Below are 21,937 nucleotides of genomic sequence, written 5' to 3'. Positions count from 1 at the left end.
TACTGTATCTGTTTTGCTTCTTCCTCCCATTATCTTGCATAACATGATGTCCCATCTTAGATTCATGTTTGAACCTACAGTAAATGCTATTGTTCCATGGAATTTACTTTACAAGATTAGACAAGGAAATAATAAATGTTTTTCAAGATTTCAGGTGGTGCAAAATCAAATGTGGAGCAAATTACTGTACATTCTGTGCTGCTTTTCTGTGATGTCTAGTCAACTTGCTTTCATTCCCCAGACATATGGATTTATTAAGGGTGCTGCAAATTACTTCCATGCATGCGTCGCCTTGAGAAGAGGGATTCTTGGGGAAAGACAATCTGTGCGACAGAGGGGGTGGACAGGGCTGGAGACATGAAAGGAGGGCGTGGTGATGAGGTGTCTAAAGTTCTGGGTCTCTTCACAGAAAGACTGATCACACAGCAGCCTATAAAAAGTGCTTATGCCCTCACATGCTTCACTCGCTTGTCTGTGCTACTGGATATACTGTAACTGCCTGTTGCTTACGAAGATTCTTATGCAATACCTGCACATTTTTAAACTTATTTATTTTTGTTTCACAAATGGATATCATCAGCTTTTATTTCTTTTCAAGCACACTGGTTTTATTTCTGGAGCAAAAAGGTAATTATTATTATTATTATTATTATTATTATTATTATTATTATTATTATTATTATTATTATTATTAGTAGTAGTAGTAGTAGTAGTAGTAGTAGTAGTAGTAGTATTGTGATTAGAGCTGGTTTTGGACAAATTTCACTGCAAATGATCTTGCATTTACAGTATTCTCAATGAGAAATGTTGTTCTATGTTGTTAAATTTGGGGTAAAACTCATAAAAAGTTGATAATACAGGACTATAATGTGTTTTAACAAATGCTTTATAAATTTACATGCCTCATTGTTTTCTCTTCAGTGCCATATAAATTCAGTAATGAATTGAAATGGCTATTAAGTCAAAATTTAGTATGTTCCTTACTCCGTTTTACACTTTAAAGTGTAACTGTAGAAAGTCCTTTGTGTTTTGTATCCAGCAGATAAAAGAATTGTTAAATTGTATTATGTTATTTTATGCAAGGTGATTAATTCTAAATTTAAAGGGCTTCATTAACATAAATTAAGTCTAATTTATTTGAAATTTCCACTTTATATATTTCATGGCAAAGAAAAATCTCCTCAGCTTACTACCTACTTTCTTAGCTTGCAGTTATTGTACATGGAACTTATTTATTTGCGATGTTTTCATGAATAGCACAACAGACTAGACAGAACTGCAGTAACACCAAGGGATTAAAAAAATATAGTTTTTAAAATAAGCACAATATTAAAGTATTTTATATACTGTTAAGAATATAATAGTATATATTATTAACAGTATATAAAATATTGCACTTTTCCTTGTCCTGAACTTTTGAAATGAGACTTGGGCTGGTAAATTACTTTTTTTTTGCTGTTTTTGTTTTATTTATATAACTACCAAATTTAAAAAAATATATTGTGTTATTTATATAAGTTAGTCACTGATTTTGTTAAAATAATTAGACAGGATATAGCCAGGAGCCATATTACCCTGCAACTCACAACTATCAACCCACTGAAGCTAAGCAGGTGTGAGCCTGGTCAGTACCTGGATGGGAAAAACTAAGGTTACTGCTGGAAGAGGTGTTAGTGGGGCCAGCAGGGGGCTGCACTCTGCAGTCTGTGTGGGTCCTAATGCCCCAGTATAGTGATGGGGACACTATACTGTAAGTAAGCGCCGTCCTTCGGATGAGACGTAAAACCGAGGTCCTGACTCTCTGTGGTCATTAAAAATCCCAGGGTGTTTCTCAAAAAGAGTAGGGGTGTAACCCCGGCGTCCTGGCCAAATTTCCCATGTCTCCTAATAATCCCCCTCTATGAATTGGCTACATTACTTTCTCCCCCCCCCACTCCGCTGGCAGGTGGAGCGACGCACCGGTTGGAGTATTCTCGGTCACATTTAATGGCAACGTCAGCTCAAAGATTTGGTTCAAACCACCAAATGGAGACTGGTGTGCCGACAAGTGGACCCTGCTGATGCGGGATTAACGCTAGGAAAGAGAGAGAGAATGAGACAGGATATGATTGAAGAGCTTGGTTTGAAAAGTGCAACATTTTTTGTGCTTCCTATTTATTTTTTCATATTTTGCATCTATTACAAGCAATGAGAAAAGTTACAGATACATTTAATATAAATAAGAATGCATAGGTTGTAAGACTGTACAGAATAACTAAAACAGCTACGTAATGTTTTTCAATTAACCTCCTGCAGTGTTTTAAACATCTTGACAGAAAAAATATATTGTGCTGTGCTTATAAAACTTTTCCTAAGAACTAAGTTGTTTTTCTACTAACCGGATGTTTACTTACTCCTGCTGCATGATCCTATAATGATAGAAAAAAAAACTAAATCTGCTCTTTTGCAAAAGAAAATAAATTTGTTTTTATTATCCCACTGAGCTGTTAACAAAAATTGAGTTTCCTGAGAATAGTGGAGGAGACTGGTGCTCTTTCCCTTGAAGAAACATAAACCTAAATTTAACAACCTTTTTGTAGAAAAGGATCATCTATAAAATCCTTAAAATGTGTCATAATACACACAGTATTACCCACACTCTTTTTCTATACTGGTATAGGAAAGAAATGTTTTCTCATAGCTTTCACTTGGTTAGCAAAGGAACAAGAAATAGGTTTATTCCACACTGAAAAGAGGAGAAAGAAAATATTTCAGCCATGGAGCCTTCTTCAGGTGTGAGCACCTCAGTTATACAACTTAGTTATACAACTGTATACTTAGCAATTTAGTAATATTTCAAAACATTTTATGCCCATGTTTTTTATTTATTTATTTGAGGATTTTCTAGCAAAGTTAGAATGCTTTGGTCTCACACAATTTATTCTAAATCCAGCTCACAAAAAGGGTCACACCTTGGATTTAGTCATTGAAAATGACTCTTTTGTTTCACACTTATCTTATCTTGAACTAGGTCTTAACGATCACTTAGCTGTCCTCTTTGACTTAGAATCCCCTTTAACACACATTTATGTTCAGTAATGTTTTCACATCACTTAACCAGAATAGGTTAATAAGACTACTCCCTCTCTCTCTTCATTGTCTTCCTTTCTTTTCTCTGAGACTCCTAATGACAAAGTGCAGAGTGCAAAACTTTAATAGGTCTCTTTTAACTACTCTTGATTCCTTAACTGTTCTTAAAACTCAATCCATTTCCTATACTCGCTCTGCCCCATTTTATGATCAATTTAGGCAGTCTCCTGCAAACTAGAGCATAGGTGGTGTCTTTCTGACTTTACTCCTAGTCCTAGAAGGAGCATTGTTAAGTCAGGTGTTCCCCAGGGCTTGATACTGGGCCCACTGATATTCAGGATCTACATATTCTCCCACTTGGGCCGATGATGCCCAAATCTACAGTATGTCCACACTAAACCTGACAGTTTAGTAGGTTTCTGAACTCTCTAATTATATTCCTGATATAACAACTTGGATGACTCCAAATTTCCTTCACTTAAACTGCAATGAGACTTGGGTCACGCTACTTGGCACCTCCCATCACCAACATAAAACAGTGCAGTAACCACATTTGTGGGTGGCACTGTGCTTGAATTTCAATCAAAATTAAATAATTTTGGGGTGATATTTGATCCCGGCTTGACTTTTGATGTTCATGTGCAGAATATTGTAAAAACATAATTCTTCCATCTCAGAAACATTGACAGTCAGACTGCATCTTATGTTATCTTATACTGTCATTTTCTCTAGAATTGATTTCTACAGTGTCCTGCTTGCTGGGGTAACTAAATCCACACTAAACCAATTCTAGTGTGTTCAGAATTCAGCACCCAGAATCCTATCCAGGACACATGCAAGTGGTCACTTTATGTTTGTTTTGGAGTCCTTGCACTCGCTTCCTATCAGGTTTCAATCCCCATGCTCATCTATAAGGCTTTACTATAAGGCTTGGCACCTCAGTACCTATGTGACTTTTTGTCTATCTACTTCCCACATTGCAACCTTTATTTGTATGACTGTAGTCTTCATTCACATTCCATGGGTGACAGGGCTTTCTCTAGCTACACCCAGAGTCACTTAACCTGAATGCATTTAAATCTAAACTCAAAACCTTTCTTTTCAGGAAAGCTTTTACTCAAATCAAAAAATCAAATCAAAGTTTGTTTATCAAATGCACAACAATACAGCGTGCAGCAGTAGTTGCTGGCAATGAAATGTCTTTTTCTGCAAGCTCACAAAAATCACAAGAATCACAAAAATCACAAAATTCACAAAATTCACAAAATTCACAAAAACACAAAAATCACAAAATTGAGGTTACATTTTTTTAAACTGAATAAAACTCAATATGAGTAGAGCTGTCATGTGTCCATGGTGTATGCAATATATACATGTAGTGCAGTTATGCTGAATACAGTGAAAACTGTGTGTCCATGTAGCCATTACAAGTGATTTGCTAAAGGAGCTGAAGGTTGGCTATTTAGCAGTCTTATTGCCTGGAGGTAGAAGCTGTTCCGTAGTCTGTTGGACTTGGACCGAATGCTTTGGTACCATTTACCGGATGGTAAACTTCTTTAGCCTGCAGAGAAAGAACAGGCACTGCCGTGTTGTCTTGACCACGATGTTGGTGTGGTGGGTCCAGGTTAAGTCCTCTGAGATGTTAACTCCCAGGAACTTAAAACTGCTGACCCTCTTCACTGCAGTCCCATTGATGTAAATAGGTGTGTGGTCTCCTTCCTGATGTTTCCTATAGTCCACAATCATCTCCTTTGTCTTACTGATGTTAAGAGAGAGGTTGTTCTCCTGGCACCATGCTGCCAGGGTTCCAACCTCCTCCCTGTATGCAGACTCCTCACCATCTGTGATTACTAAATTGTCTGTGTATGCTCCATTTTCTAACTTCTGTTGTCTGTTGTCCTTCTTATGTCCTTCTTATGTCCTTCTTATGTGAACTTTTGTAATGATCTATCCTTATACCTTTGTTGTTGTTGAATACTTTATTCACACTATTATATTTAGGATTTACACATTCCAGTCTGATTTTTTTTTAGTGTAATGGAAATATTTAGACATTGAATATGGTTTTATTTCTGTCACAAGAAGAATGTAGCATAGATCTTGAACTTAATGGCCCAAAGTTTCTAATATTAAGAAATACAAAAATAAGACAAGTGCTGTAGTTTTTTAAAGAAATTGAATAACTATCACTTGTTACTTACCACAAACGTATTTGGTGCACTCTTAAGAGTAATGTTCAGATTTTAATTATTCAGTTAAAAACAGAAGTCGGAAGTTACTGTAGATACAAGAGCCTCACAAAAACAAAGAGAATTTCAACACAAGAAATAAGTAATTTTCACAGATTTCTTTAATTTCTTTAATTAGATATTGGGGACAGTGGATTTATTAACACAAACAGAAACACTTAAACATAATTTAATATAGTGGTTTTAAAAACAATCATCTAAAAATATAAATAATTTCATACACAATTCATTAATATTGAGATATTTTTCTTACATTACTTCTGTCTCTTATTTTATCATGGCAAAACATTCGTAAAAATAAAAATCCAGTATCTTTGAATCTCCTCAAATATTAATGCAAACAAACATATACATACAAACTTGCATTATCCACTCTTATTTAAATTTACACCTGGACTTTGCAGATATTGTGACTCGGCTTCTCACCTTTCCTCATCCCAGGATGCTGATCTACTGAGCACACAGAGATGCTGTTTTTAGCTACAGGTGTGATGCATTCATTCCTTGACAAAAATAGTTTACAAAAGCCGAAGAAGGTGTGGTCAATCATTCGACACTGTGAGTGCATAACAAAAGATGGGGGAAAAAACACAATGCGTGCCAATCATAGCTCACACATAAATAAGAGCCTTGATACCATTCTGACTCAGAGTTCCCTTATAGTGCCAGTGTCTCTTCCAATATACTGTAGGCTGTCATCCCCCAGATGAAGCAGATTAAAGCCAAATCTTTCAGAAGTATCCCTTTTACAGCACTTTGAGAATTTATTGCAATCTCTAGCTTTCGGGACCTTTAATTTCTAAAACAACAACAGCAACCACCTGGATGATGCAAATACAGGCAAAGCACTCCAATACACTCACCGCACATCAGCTACCAAAACACAGAAATGAAACCAATTCATAGTTTGGGATTATTAGAAGGCCGTGAAATTTGGCCAGGACACTGAGGTTAACACACCTACAGTTGTTGAGAAACAGTTCAAGTAGGGAGCTGCAAAGGAACAAGTAAAAGTTTATTTCATGCTGAAAAGAGAAGAAAGAAACAGAGATTATGTAGCATAGGAGAACAACAGTCGGGAGTGTGGAGGAAGCAGGAGTAGGGGCAGGCAGATTGGGGAAAATAAATATTTTATCCTAACTGCCTTAACATGTTCTTTGAAGCGAGTCTCCTTCCTGTTTCCCCAATGTAGATAGCTGGGCATTTTCTGCAGTAAATAAGGTTGCTGGAGGTACAAGATGTCATCTGAGTGATCTGGAATTGTCCGCTTGGATTAGCGTGGTGTTAAATATGTACTTGCAGGTGATGTATTTTCTTGTTGAGAAACGCTCAGGAATTTTTAATCACCACTGAGAGTCAGAACCTCAGATTTACATCTCATCTGAAGGAAGGTGACTTTTTCGTGCAGTTAAGTGTCCCGTCACTACTCTGGGGCATAAGGACCCACACAGACCTCAGGGTGAGTGCTCTTTATGGGTCCTGAAAAGCTTATCACTTGATTTATTTCCATAGTGCAGTATACCAATAGGATCAACAAATATTTGGAAAGAAAATATCCAAAAGTCTCCTCACACGATGTGCATTTGTCTTTACTATGGGTAACTGTAATTTGATTTGAAAGATTACTGTACTTGCATGGGCCTACTTGTATATGATGTTTTGAATGTTTTTATCCAGGTGAACTTTCATTATTTTTTCAATCAGATATCAGAGTTGTTAATCATGTTTCAATTTTTTAAAAATACATTAATAGAATGCATTAGCGAAAGTATTGTTTGGAATTCAGAGGAATAATATATTATATAAGGTGATAATATATTTTAAGAGTTCAGGTGGGTAGCTGCGTCAGCATGTGTAGGCTGCAAAGGAACAAGTAATAGGTTTATTCCATGCTGAAAAGAGAAGAAAGAAAACACAACTTTTCAGCTGTGGAACCTTCTTCAGGTGTGAGCAACACCTCACACCTCACACCTCACACCCTCACACCTGAAGAATGCTCCTTGGCCGAAATGTTGTGTTTTCTTTCTTCTCTTTTCAGCATGGAATAAACTTCTTATTTGTTCCTTTGCATATATTATAAGAAAACCATTAGAAGTGAATGAATTATTTGTGGCTAAAAGATATTTAAAAAAAGAAAGGGGATTATGATTTGACTTCCAGGGAAGGCAATATTTTAAAATACTTAAGAAAACATTGATTTCAAATTTACAAGTAAAGAAAAGATTGACAATAACAGCAATTTTCTTTACATGGGGCAAAGATAAATCACACATGCATACCAGTTGGGATATACAAAACATTAAATATCAATTCCATTCCAGGGCTAAAAGGTTTTATTTTACAGAAATCATGTTCTGCTTTCTAATACACTAATATAGATCTAAAACTATTTGTGGTAAATTTACCAGATCAGCATCACAATCTCCCTCCTTTAACCTAAGAGATACCTGTCCTCATGTGTAACAATTCAAGTAAACTGGGAAATCATAGAAACTACAATTAAATGAGTTTTCTCAGTTCAATTTTTAGGAGTCAATGCAGTGCACGTAAGTAAACTAAAATACACCATCCCTGAAAACAAGGTATAATAGGGTTTCATCAGCAATAAGATGATTCAGTTCAGAAATCCATCTCTTTCCTCTAACAAGCTCTAAACTGTCACCAGAATAAGCAGCAGACAGAAGAGCTTTATATTCATACCGAGTCTAACCTCAATTTGAAACTTTGATTGTCAGGCAAAAAACAAGCCACTTAAGGCCACGTAAATAGTGTAAAGCAAAAGGATATTTTCACCAGAGAGTGTAACCTTTTGTGGCATCCCAAATCCTCAGTAATGAAGGACTCAAAGCAGTTTTGCTCCAGTTTCATAACTATGATAAGGCTTTGTGGTATCAACGAAGGATTCATGCCTTGGTAGTTATACAGGTTATTTTTGTATATACATATTTACAGTGCATATACACAAATACCATGTAATCTTTACACATAACAAAATATATTGTCAATTTTATTTTTTGCCTTACATTGATTTTTGGTGATATTCCATAAAATAATAATTAACCAGTTTTCCAAATTTCCAAATGGAGGTTTTGTAACCAAATCAGCTCCAGTTTCCCCTCACAGGCCAAAAACAGAGTGGTAGGTTAATTTGCTTATGGGAAATGAGCCTTGGTGTGAGTGTGTGTCCTTCAAGGGACTGGATTTCCTTCCAAGGTGTATCCTGCCTTGCATCCATTGATTAACTGGATAGGTTCTGGCTCCTTGGGACCCTGTATTAAATAAAGCTCTTAGAAAATGGATGGATTTAATCTAGTGCCATCCCTACTGTCACACAAGTGCATTAAACGCAGTCTGATATTTTTCATTTTAAAGCATGAAACCTTTAGAAAGTTTACAAAGATCTGGAGATCACTCAGTCTGTTTAACACATTTCTTTGCTTGTTGGTAAGCATCTCATCCAGCTGTTTCGTGGATGATCCCAGGGATTTGAGACCCACCACCCAGACAAGCAATCAAGCTTTTGCTCTTATCAATCCTACAGTAACTGCCCTTCCTCCTAATTTCTATTTGTATCCCTGAGTCCTTGTTTCTTTATTGACCCTGAAGTGCCTACTGTATTAATGACCTTTCAGGATTTTGATCGCACTTGTTTTGTCTTCAGATTAACATTAAAGACATTAAACTCTTTTAATCTGTTGGTGTACTGCATGTATAACAAGGCACAGAAATGATGTAACCTCCCTCTGTAATCTAGACAGTGTACAGCTCAGCCACAGTAGAGGGCCCAGTTATTTTGGTGTGGTTGAATTATCCACTGTTTAGGGAGTGAATGGTGTGGATACTCAGAGCCAGCAAGCAACTGGGATGGGATTCTGGCAGGGGCAGGAAGAGCTGTGCTTGTCACATGTGGTATGCCTTATAGATGTGGAATTCACTGGGTCACTTTTTTGAGAACTCTTTCTATGGCTGCAACACTATTTTTGTAAGATGGGGAACTAACAAATGGTCTCCTTTATATTCTTGTAATTTATTTAAAGTAGCATCTGGAAAATGTATTTAACTGATACTCATCATGATGGTGGTTCTTCAAAATTGTAGAATTCGAACACTTTTAAAACAGACCATAGAACGTTAGTAATGAATGGCAGTCTAGTTACTGAATAAACTGTTTATGTAGAACAACGTGTCTCGGTCCCTGTCTACCAGGGGAATTATTTTTATTCTGGTGTTTTTGATAGTATTGTAAAGGGGTGGGCGTGCTGTTTTTGACTCTCCCTTATAGTAGCATTGACATGAGTGTGGATGGGATTAAGATGGATCCCCATTGGGAAAACAATTTGGTATTCCCTTATTTTCATTTGTTTAATTTTGGGTGGCCAGGTTATTGTCCTCGTTGTTGCTATGGTGGCTGAGTTGATGGTACCCTGTTAAAAAGCAAAATTAAGAATTATATTTATATTGTATTTATTTTCCATCTCAGCTCTTGCTCAGCAGCTATATTTCACATAAAATGCATCATTGAACAGCATGGCATTTGGTTTGTCAATCTTGTATTTAAGTCTACTTATGCAGGAGCCTGAAACAGTAAATGCGTTCAATTTTAGCGGAAAGTGTGCATTCTTTAATTTCCCATCCCCCACCCCGATATTTGTGCTTATGAGCTGTGTTAAATAAAAACTGCCAAGAACAAATTAGAAGGTTAAATGCAGCAAATAATTGTCAGTGAAGGAAGAAAATTATTGCAGATTCAGTTTTTTCGCACATAATTGACTGTACTGTATGAAACCTTGTGTTTGCCTTTTTTTAAAAATGTATTGACTAAAAATATTTTTTCTTTGAAATGTAATATAATGTGTAAAATTGCAGAGTATTTATAAAATGTAGTACAAAATACTAGAGACTTTTCAGCATCTCTCATTCTTTTTATAATCAAAAGATTTTGAGGTTGTGAGAGAAAGCCTTTTGTTAATGGGGAGAAATCTTGCAGAATAAAGCACTCCAGGTCTGGTAAAAAAATTTGCACTCTGAGGGAGTGCAATTTCACATAAGGGAAAGGAGCTGTCAGGTTAGACTTTGTGGAACTGGCCACTCCTCTGACTAACTGAGAGGTGTGTGAGAACTTTGAGGAGGAGAATGGTCTCAGTCAGTGTCTAGACTTCAGTTTGGAAGGAGGGAGAGTGAAATGGACTGCTCATTAGTAACATATTGGGCTGTCTTATAGGCTTGTGGGACTATAACTTGCACTGTCCATGGGTGTCACAAATGCTGGTAAGGTGGGCTGCATGGTAGTTTGCTAGGCTCAATGGGATTGATGTGTGCTGCTGAGGAACAGGATTGGCCAGCTGAACCAGGGATGACTTGAGGTGTTGGTACCTAGAGGAGCGGGGCATCACCTGCAAGATAGCAGCATAGCTTCTCCCACTGACTAATAGAAGTTTAGAGAGCACAGCTGGAGTTTCAAAAACTCCCTGGTGCTTCGTGAACACAGAGCAACGCTTTGAGGGAAAGTGGTTTTAGGGATGGTTGTGATTGGGTGATGCAGAGTTAATACGGTTGGATAACTCAGTATCTGGTGATTTAACGAAGATGGAGCCTGGAGAAAGAGAAGGTCTAATCAATGTGATGAGCATTGAATAATGAATAAGTAATTATTTACTTAAGTGTTCAATGAATAATGAAGACTTTGAATAGAATCAGCAACCTGGAAGGAAGAAGACTGTGCCGACATACCTGAGAGGGGAACAACGAGTAAGAGTTACGATCCTGGAGGGGGTCCAAAATATGTACTGTATGACAGACCACTTGAAACTTGGAAAAACGTAGGTTACACACTGGTAGGGCTGGGAATATAGTGGTTTGTGAGCTGCTGTTATCACAGAGACCTATCAGAGAAAACTGGACTAAGTTCACAGGACCAATAGTGTCGAGGTAAAGAGACAGAATATCTGGCAGTGATAAAGGTAAAACTGACAACGGTATAAAGCATAAATGAAAAAAGCAAAAAGGCTGCACCTGTAACAGGAACTATGAAAAATGTTGACCTGTACCTTTAGGAAAGAATCAATCCTTCTTTCCTAAAGAAAGTGTATAATAAATAGAACAAGAAGGTCTCAAACCCAAGCCTAGTTGCATTTTACTCTACTTACTTAACCCTGTGGAATCTCTTCTTTTTTATAACAGAACCCACACAGACACAGATCCCTGGAGTAACCATGGAAATCAGTGATTAGAGACACCATATTTGTTTCTGCTTTTTGTTAGATTGTTTGATTTTGGAAAATCAGGATGTGCAGAAAGTAGACAGCTGATAAATGATTAATTTTATTTATGATTAAGGACTATTATTAGTAGCAATTATTTGCAATACCGATGATAGAAGGATAACTAAATGAGTAAGCCGTGCCTTGTCATTTAGAAATGGTATTTGTTGGTTAAGGTGGTTTGGGAGAAACATTTAATTTCTTAGCAATAGTAGCACCTGGTGACGAAGAGATTAATTATTCTTTGGAAAACTAAACTTTATTTGATATTATGATACATGTAGATTTAGGATTTTGTAACATACAGAGCTCCCTTCTGCAGCAGTTTTGTGTTTTGAAATACAGTCCCAGTACACAACTAGAATATTATGGCAGAATTTAAATTTTTGTGGGATCTGCAGTTTCTGCAATATTGAGAATTAAGAGCCTAGGTAAAGACAGATCTTGCATTTTTGTGTTTGAAATATTGATTTGAATGCTTAGCTAGAGTTTAATGGCTAAAAAAAGTTCTATATTGTTTTACAATGCTGCAATGTTTTTATATCAGCTATGAAAGTGTCATGAGAAAATAGCATATTGCCCTTAGTAATTATTGTTGTTGTTATTAGCATATTCAACATCACCTGGAGCTTCCCTGCTTGGATCAGAGAGTGACCCAGAGACAAAACCCACTCACAAGGCCCTGCATCGAGAGAAGCGCTGCTCCTGTGTAAACCTGAAAGACAAAGAATGCGTTTATTTCTGCCACATTGGGATTGTGTGGGTCAATACTCCAGGGTGAGTCAAACAGTTCAAAAGGATACGTATATTGAAGCTTCATTTCACAACTTCTGTAATCTTTTTTCCAAAAGGTGAAGAGTCACTTTTTAAAGTGAAATTAATTAACTTTACTCTAATTTTAAACTGTTATTTTAAAGGAATATATCTAACCTTCATTAGAATAGAAAGTGTTTTTGAGTGTGACATCCCCAAAGGCAACAATAATGGTATAATGAAAAAATAACTTCCAGCTTTGTGGAAAAATGTCCTAGAGGATCAGTAATTTTACTAGAACACAATTATTAGAAGGGGGTTTAAGGATTTTCAAGACACCTTTCAAAACATTCCTCTGTAGTCTGAATGAAGAAACAGGCAACAGAATTGAGTTGAGTTCAGAAGCATCTTAATGCTGTTGGTGTTTTCCTGTGAGTTCTTCACTAGTTACATTGTAAAACAAGGTATTCATGTACATTATTTTTAATTTTGTGCTTATTATCATGTACATTACATTACCTTAAACATATTGCAAGCTGGTAGTGCCTTTTCTTATTTTTTTTACTTTAAAATGCATCGTTTACCATATGTTTCATAATGGCTAGCAGAGCACAACCATTGTAGGTGTTTATCTGATTATGTGCCTTATGATGTGCCACTTTGTGTTGTAACAGGAATAGAACTGACTGTACATTGCATTTGCTCTCTGCAAAATTTAAAGAGGATTGTAAAGTACTCCTACTTCCACACATGGCCTTGCAAAAGCATTCAACTCTTCCTAAGGTGTCCCCCCAGCAAGGGACCTGTTTTTAAACTTAAACTCAGTATTTGGTGGAATCGTCTTTAGTAGATAATACAGCCACAAATCTATTAGTGCAAGTCTCTCCCAGCTTTGCACACCAACTTGGTATAATTGTTGTCCATTCTTCATGGCAGATTTGCTCAACTTCTCTCAGGATGCTTGAGGTTTGCTAATGGATAGCAGTCTTCAAATCTTTTCACAGATTTTCAGTAGGAGAAAATGACTTGTTAACTGAATCGCATACTGTACACTTTCGTATTCTTAAACGGATTTAGTGTAAACTTGGCCTTCTGCTTTGGTGATGTATTTTATATGTAATATAATATTATATAAACATATATTTGGTATTCAGTCTTGCGGACTGGGTCTTGGAGAACAGAATGAAACTGAGCAGAAAGTTGTTAACCGCAACTTTAAATGTTAGTGGCACAATTAGGCTAGGATTGTGAGATGAACCTAGCTCAAGATTGAGCCTCTCCTTGCCTTCTGCCCTAGTATCCACTACCCACTACCCACTACCCACTACCCACCATCCGCATCTCAGTGTGGTCTTGTTTATATATTGTAATGAATTCTCCAGGTTCTGTGTTGGCAGTGTGGAGAAGAGACCGGAGATGATTTCACTTGCTCTTTGACAGTTTTATTGCCTGTTTCATAAAAGTGGGGCATGCTACTCATGTAGGCAGAGAGATAAAGTGCCGTCTGGATGCAAAGGAATTTCAACTGATATCTATAAGTTTGTGAATACTCTTGTTTCTTAGTTGATCAACCTTATATGAATTAAATTAAGCCCAATGCATTAGTACTTTATCATATAAGGGAGGGTTACTTATGTCATTCAACCATACATACTGTATAGTGTAACGCTTACGGCCGACAGTGAGTGTGTAAGAGCCGGCTTACCACAGTGGTGACGTCACCACCCTTCCCTGTAATAGCAGGACCACAGCCGCTAGGCTGAAGGGAGATCTCTCTTTAGCTCACCAGGCTGGGTCCCTGTTGAGTGATGCCGGAGGCCTGGGTTTGCGTCCTGACGGTGTGGGGCCGACCTGTGTAGACAGCAGGCGAGGGTGCCCACTTGAAACCCGTGCGTTACAATACTATAGTGCTTTATTAAATGGTATAGGGGTGGTCTTGGTTGTTTGAGAATATGGCTATTCGCGCCAGTTCTCTGCACCAAACCCTTGCAAATGTTAAGACCTTCTGTAAATGATAATACAAACAGTATTTGCATTTATGCTTGGGCTACGTTTCTGTAATTTCCTTTGGAATGTGTAATGACTCCCTTGCTTCCGCCTGCTCAATCAACACATCAGACTACCTGTCTACCTGCTTGCTTCACCTGCACTTGGGTTCTCTTTGCCATCTTGGCCACCTCTCTCCCCCAGGTACAGGCAGTGTTATCACTGAACCTAGACCAGTATTTGTTCTGTATTTTATCCAATTGGTTTGGATGCAGTGATGGGCTGGAAAGTTCTGTGTCTGTAGGTCAGGCTAAGGAGTCCACCTGCTTGTTCCCAGTGAAGGCAAGTGGAGAGGCAAGAGCTGGGGGATGTGCTGTGTGGGCAAAGACATACTGTATGAACCAGGGGATGTACAGTGCAGTCAGTCAGAGGAGGAACAAAGCTGGGGATATGCTGTGCAGGCGGGCAGAGGATGAGCAAACTGGTCTGATGTGCAGCCGGTGCGAAGAAAGCAGGAAGCAACGTGATCTAGAACAGGGGGTAGATTGGGATCCAGCTGGCTTTGCTGCATCTGTCTCAGTATCAGGTTGTAGGGCTAAATCAGGTAGAATACTTCTTGTTCTGACAGGCTGGTTAGTGCTAAGAGCACTTCCCTAATTTGTTGGAAAGCTCAATGACAGAGTGTCTGATCATGTGCAGAGCAGGGTTTAAGGGTTTATGCTAATGAGATAATTACCCATTAAGCTGGGGCAGGTGGCACAGACAGCCATCCTGAATGAGTTCTCACAGTACTGAGAGGTGTTGGACTCAAATGTGGAGACTGAGGTCTGCGAGCTCTGGCTTTCCCAGATGTAACAGAGGAAGTGTTAAAATAATTTTGGCACACATAATTTGAACTCTAAACTTAAAGGCATGATGCATTCTTTCATAAGTGTTAGGGACTGGAGACACAGAGCTATTCCAGTTGGCCACAGACTATAGTACATTAGTCATACCAGATATAACACTTACATCAAAGATAAGGCAATAACAGTACAACTGCATTTAATCTAAGAGGGCTTTTGAAGGAACAATAAGCTGCAAATGAAGAGAAACACAGTAGTACACGTACAACAAATAAAACCTGCATGGAATGCAGATGCATGCAGCTTCTGTTGATTCTGAAATGTGGCAGAATGTGGGAGGCATTTTATGGGAAGCAACTAATGCTTTTAGAAGTCTATCTGAAGCTGTTCTACCATAGGGTGGTTTGGGGTTCAGTGTGTGGTCTGCTTAATGTGTTTCCAACAGAATGTTAATTTAATGCCACAAAGAAGGGTAGCTTGCTTTTCTTAGGTTACTCCAATGGCAAAGTTAATTCAGAATAAAAGGAAAAAGATATTTGTAACACTACATCAATAGCTACCAGTGGCACTGTCAATTTGTAGATAGTTGAAGTCTGAAATATTTAGCACTGGCTAACCTTAACAACAAATTGACATTAATTGGAACTATTCCAAAGTTATTTCACCCAAATACTCTGCAGTATGAGAGTTTAACATGCATATTTGAAGTCCCTAAGACTGTTGACAGTGCTTACAGGTTTGAAACTGGGGAATTATGATATTAGCTATGTGAGCTAGTTCACATGGGTCAACAGCATAACTCAGTCTGGTATTAATTTTTAAAAAATCAGCAATGATATTTGCTGTTACAGTTCCTGCTCTCCCACAGTAAAACTGAAGACAATCAGTTTCTTTGACAAAATTCTGAGTGACATTTGTGAGCAGCAACAGGAATCACTGTTCTGTATCTATCTCAGATATACTGTTAATAGGTGTTTAATTTGTAGCTATCTGTAGTCACTTTTGTATAATGATAGAAAGGTTTGAGCTTCTGCAAGTCATGAATCATTTGATTGGATTGCTTGTCATTTTTCGCATGTTGTGAAACATTTACAGATTTTGTGTTATAAAAAGTTCTTTGTGTCTATTGAGTCTATTGCTGTGTATTCTTGACAACAAGAAGTGCATCTGATCATACATTTGGTTAGTGTCTATTCAGCAACCATTCAGGTTTATGAGGGAGTTGAAGATGAGTGGCTCTTGGCATGATGCAGACTGAAAGTACCCGGGTGAACAGTGCCTAATATTTTATTTTGTTATTAGCCAACTATGGAACTCTATTGCTAGCATAGTGGTAAAAAGAGAGATGGAAGGATGGTCCTTGAACGCCACAGATTCACAAGAAGTGAGAAATTATTTGTAAGATGCTCAACGCAGGGCTTGGCAACCTCATATTGGACAAACACATTATTATTATTATTTGATCAAATTGTAATTTTAGCGTAGTCAGTCAGTGGTCACATGTCATGTTCCAGGATGAGTCATGCCTCGTGACCAGCTTCTGTTGTGACCATTGGTAAGGACAATGTTCTCAGCCCTCTGCAATGATTTCAGATTTGCAATGGGAGAGGCAGTGCCTAGCCATGGTCTGGAGAGTCATCATGACTAGAAGAACTGACCTTCACATCTTTTTTTCCCAGATGGTTAACATTACACATTGCCTTCTCTCTGACTTCAGTGATGTGATGAAATTAGAATTTAATGGTTAATTCATATATAGATTGAATAAGATTTGGTTTTAATCAACAGTTTTATTATTTCCTAGATTAACTAATGTCATGCACACTACAGTATATATTTAAAATTAGAAAAGTTGGTAACTGCACACCTAACTTTTACAGATATAAATCCTTCCCATGAACATCAAACCCAGCGATAACCTGCTTTATTGAAACTGTCCACCCTTAGATTTTTAAAGCAAAAGAGTCTTCCAAGTTTTACACAGATCGTCGGTAGAAGTGAGCTTAACATAGATGATTGCAAATACTAAAATCCACAAGCTGCCATCTCTCTGCTTAATACACTGTATTAAAATTGACTTAATACATTGTCTGCATCCGTAGACTACGTCTGGATAATAATAATTGTTCTTGCTCAAAATGTCTCTCTCTGATTTCAGACAGGTTGTACCATATGGAGTTGGTTATTACCCAGTGCGCCTTAGAAGAGAAACTGCAAGGTGCCTCTGTGTGAGCAACAGCGATGTACAGTGCACAAGATTCTGCACAAAGAAATATCTTCTGCAAGAGTATGTAGTATCTAATATATCGTCATTATTTCTGTGATGGTGTGATGAGGATGGAGCCAACAGAAGAGGCATTTATGTCTATCTGTGTATAACTAGTCATAAGTTAACATGTTATGGAAGCACACACTGCACAATTAGAATGCAAAACAGGATCACTAAATAAATGGGAGGGAAAGAAACCAGGTACATGTAGGTAAAAATGAGCCACGCAAGGTCTTTATGTCCTCTGGCTCTTAGAGTAATAAAATAGAAGTCAAATCTGAACTGACATATAATTATCAGCAATAAAATAACACAATTACACAACATACACCAGTTACATTATAACCACATTAGTAAAAATCAATGCTTTTCAGAAGCCTACATCCTACAGATCTAGAAATAGTGGATTCAACCATGTAAAGTGAAAAAAATATCCACCACCTTAACAGGCCAAAAAGAGAACAACCACAGAACTAAATCTCTCTTCCAACTAGGAGAAAATGTTTTGAGTCAGAGCATTCCGCAGTACAGGAAATCAGAATATCCAAAAATAACCAGGACAGCAGGCGTTCTAAGTTAAGAATCTAGAATCTAGTCTCTATAGTCTAAGACTGATCAGAAAAAGTTCCTCTCACATGGCGCAAACTTAGATTAAGGGTAGGGTGATGATTCTCCTTCTTTTCTGTACAATACCTAGCTCTATGCAATACTTTAAAAAAATACAGAACTGTATTTAACTTTTGTAAGAAGGGACCAGAGAAAAATGTAACTCTGCCTTTACATATTCATCTCAGAAATACAGATATATGTTACTGAGGTATTTAATTTCCATTACATTATTTATTATTCCAGATCCGGAGTTCATTTTTTAAAACATTTCACAATGAGACCCAGCACTATGTAAATCATGCAAAAATGATTATTGGGAAGCAGAACATGTGTATGGTGTATGGTTGGACTTGAGGTTAGATCCACCGTCTCTTAGGCACCACATTGGGACTGGCTCACACAGCCCACACAAGCAGCAGACAAAGCCACTGTGCCAAAGACCAGCCTCCTACCACAGGAGACATGAGCACAGGAGTGGCATGACTTTAGCATCTTACAGTGAAAAGCCATCCATGATTTTTGAGGTTACCATGTTACAGGTTACACAATTATCAAAAGCAAAATGATTGTACAATTATTTTATTATTTCCAAAAATTGTTTGTTATTAAAAAAATCAATAAAGTGAGCATCTTGGAGTGCTGTTTCATTTTTCTAATTGGGTATAATATGTGCTACATTGGTGGTCTGACTTCCTTCATTTGCATTTCAATCACCAATTGTATCTTGAAATAATAAACTTTATGTTTTTGGTGCAAAATGATTTCTGAAGCACAATAAACAAATGAATAATGCCGTAGTAGATATTAGAACAAGAGTATTGCTTTTTAAATGTTTTATATTAAGACTACTGTTCATCTGAATGCATACTGGAAATTGAGTTTTTTGTGTTTAATTATTTAAAGTGGTCCTAGATGAGTTTTAAGGATTTTCTTTTGAAGAACAATTAAGTAAGCAAAGTTTCAAAGATATGTTGATGATATTTTTTTTCTATTTGTAGGCACACAGCACACGTTCTCTTAAATAAGTCATTGTTTGCTAAGAAGATGGAAAAAGTTGAGAGGAAACGCAGACTGGACAGCCCATCTGTAAAGACAGGCAAGCTTGAAATTTCAATCCAAAACACTTGAGAAGAAACAAAGAAGAAGGAGAAAAGCTGCAACAATAAAAGAAGGAGGTGGTTTGTGCAGCACCCTTTTTTCCCCCCAATACAAAATGAAGAATTGAAGGCCACTGTGAAATGATAGTATAATAGATAAAGAGTTGGCCGAGTTTAATGCAGAATGCAGCCCACAATAAGGGAGTTCTATATTCCTTTCAACATAGTATATTCACAATGTGCTCAAAAAAAGTTTAATGACACGTGAAGTGTGAAAACAAACAGGAACCGGGATGCTTTTCTTGGATGCCTGAAGAGAGTGCTCTTACCAAAGAAAGGAATATGTGACAAGATAAAAGAACATTCTTAATGTTAAAGATTCCATAACTTATGTGCTGGAACACCGGAACTTAAATAAACTCTTTCATATTAAGTAGATTGTAAACATCAGACTTTCCTTCTGTCTCCTGTTCATGCTCTCACATCTGTATATCACAGGATGAATACATTGTGTTGTGTTCAGCAAGTCAGAAAGCACAGACACATAATAAACACTAACATATTGCTTGTATTTTTGTGGCAGTATGTTTAGGCAGATCATGAGATCCCTTTGAGAACACGTAGAATAAAGAAAACTTGTTGCATTAACCTCATTTCCCTACTATAAATGCAGTTTGAAACATTTGCCTTAATTTCTGTATTATTGTTATTCACATGGTCAAGAAAAAAAGAACTTTATAACCTCCAAGAACACTAGACACTAAATGCTTATTAGACTGTTAGAAAATCTGCATATTGTCATGGACACCATGCTCATAGGTTATCTTTACAGACCTTGCGCTCTGTCTACGTGTCTTATAGTAAGCAATCCTGTATTTTTTACATATGAGGCATACATATGTATATATATTATGATTGTGATTTTAAAGTATCCTAGAAATATTTTTCAACAAGACTAATTTTGTAATTACTGAGTAATAATTCATTGTTACAAACTTTGTGACAACAATATAGAGTATACATAACAAAGTAGTAAAATGCAAATTTATATTTTTCTGAATTGAATACCCTTTGTTATGCTTTTTTATTACCTTTGCATATTATTCAATAGTTTTGTACAACAGCATTGTTTTAAGTATTCAGATACATAGCTGTTATAAGCCAATTTCTTTTTTTAATAAAATATTTATTTTATGATGTTATTTAAATATTTATTATGTTTAAGTGAAAGAAACGAAACATAAAAACAATAAACTATATAAACAGTACCTGTAAAATGCTGTTTTTTTTGTGGGGGTCATTTGTTGTGACATCAAATATGCAGTAAACATAGACTATGAAATAGTAATGAGAACAAAACACTCCCCATCTACAAAAACAAAATAGAAGGCAGAAATAAACACAGTTTCATGGGACACTCAATACTGGTGTCACTAATACCCATTTAAACACCAGCTTGCTTTCCCATATCTCTATACCAACAGGCTGAGTAACCACTTGGTTTGATAATTCATCAAGTGCTGTGATAACGAGATATGGGCGATTATTGATACCACCTACACCCAATTTAGACGGCACCTACCTCCGGGTATCTAAGCCCTGTTTTGACAATGCTCTTTGCTCAGTCATTCGTGTGTCCTTCTCAAGTCTTGGTATCCTTGGTGCTTTCAAGTATCTCCTAGTTTTCGAATCTCCTTCATTTCTGACAATGGCTTCCTGATCTCCTCTGTGTTTTGTATGCTCTATCTCCATGCTTCGACCCTGCTTCTTTGTCCATGTGCTGGACAGATTCCTGTGCTTGAAACTCTGCCTGGGCTCGACCCTTGCCTGTCTGACCGTGGCATTGGATTCTGATTGAAACTTTTAGTTTCACTTTTGACTTGGTGTGTAATTGCATAGATGATGTTTGTTTGTGCTATGGTGTTCATTATGTTTTATGTATTACATGTTAGTGTGGATCCATAATAACTCTTCATTGTTGTGTTTGTTGTTTTTCTCTCCATTCCACCATATTGTTGTGGTGTGTGTGTGTGTATTGTGTGCTATGATCACAGGATATGGGTGATTATCGATACCACCTGTACAATATTTGAATCACTTTTGGTTCAGGTGTTCCCTTATCCATCAAGAGAAGCAGTAGTCACAGTTAAGGATATACTATATAACCTGGCACTCATTGAGTAGTGATCTGTCATAGTTTTCCATTGTAAGAGTAACAGTAACAGTCTTTTCTGTATATATCACAGAGTGATAAAAGTGGGTGTAGATCAGCAGGTGTCAGGGACTATATTGACTTTAAATTTGGATATAGTGGCAGAATTTTTGGTGACTGCTGCCTCTCTCTAATGAAAGTCTTCAAGCACAAATAGTGTGGCGTGTACCAATCAACAAAGCTGAAAGGACACAATGTTTTTTCAGACATCACTCAATTATGAAACAGTAAGAGGTGGCATGTTGAGGTGTGTGGTGGTTCTGAGCCAAAGTGTTCTAAACCTCGGCCAGAGGTTAACAAAGGAAAGACAAAGCTCCACGACACCAGACGGTCTGAATACACTCAGTATTAACCCCGAGCTGTTAGCTCTACCTGCAGCTATGATATCACAATGAAAACTCTTCACCTCATAACAAGTCCTGAGCTCTGGACAGGAAGGGGTTTAATAAGCCTCAATCAGGAGGTCTTAGAACAAAGGAGCAGAATTTGAAGATAGAATATGAAGAATCTGCAGGAACACAGATTGCACCCCTAGACAGAGAGGATTCTGACACCAGGGGGGAACTCTACAGAGTATAGTAGAGGAAG

At 37.2% G+C, this 21,937-nt stretch overlaps 1 protein-coding gene across 1 annotated transcript; it reads left to right on the top strand.

Annotated features, from left to right (window-relative positions):
* Window positions 1-442: 442 nt before the first annotated feature.
* LOC148675206 (uncharacterized) lies at window positions 443-20,405 on the top strand. Its single transcript, XM_088626307.1, has 4 exons — window positions 443-627; window positions 12,187-12,355; window positions 17,321-17,449; window positions 19,039-20,405. Exons 1-4 carry the CDS (start codon window positions 456-458, stop codon window positions 19,166-19,168), a joined length of 600 nt encoding a protein of 199 aa, XP_088482433.1. The 5' UTR covers window positions 443-455; the 3' UTR covers window positions 19,169-20,405.
* The last annotated feature ends 1,532 nt before the right edge of the window (window positions 20,406-21,937 follow it).

This window comes from Lepisosteus platostomus, chromosome 3, assembly GCF_059453375.1.
Source record: "Lepisosteus platostomus isolate fLepPlt1 chromosome 3, fLepPlt1.hap1, whole genome shotgun sequence".
Lineage (NCBI taxonomy): Eukaryota > Metazoa > Chordata > Actinopteri > Semionotiformes > Lepisosteidae > Lepisosteus > Lepisosteus platostomus.
Note: the sequence above shows the minus strand (reverse complement) of the source record. Positions and strands in the feature narration are given on the sequence as shown.

Excerpts from the sequence above, each read along its gene's own strand:
- LOC148675206 (XM_088626307.1), top strand. The coding sequence starts at position 456 with ATGCTTCACTCGCTTGTCTGTGCTACTGGATATACTGTAACTGCCTGT. Across the intron at positions 628-12,186 it reads TTTATTTCTGGAGCAAAAAG|CATATTCAACATCACCTGGA; the intron begins GTAATTATTATT and ends TGTTGTTATTAG. Across the intron at positions 17,450-19,038 it reads AAGAAATATCTTCTGCAAGA|GCACACAGCACACGTTCTCT; the intron begins GTATGTAGTATC and ends TTCTATTTGTAG.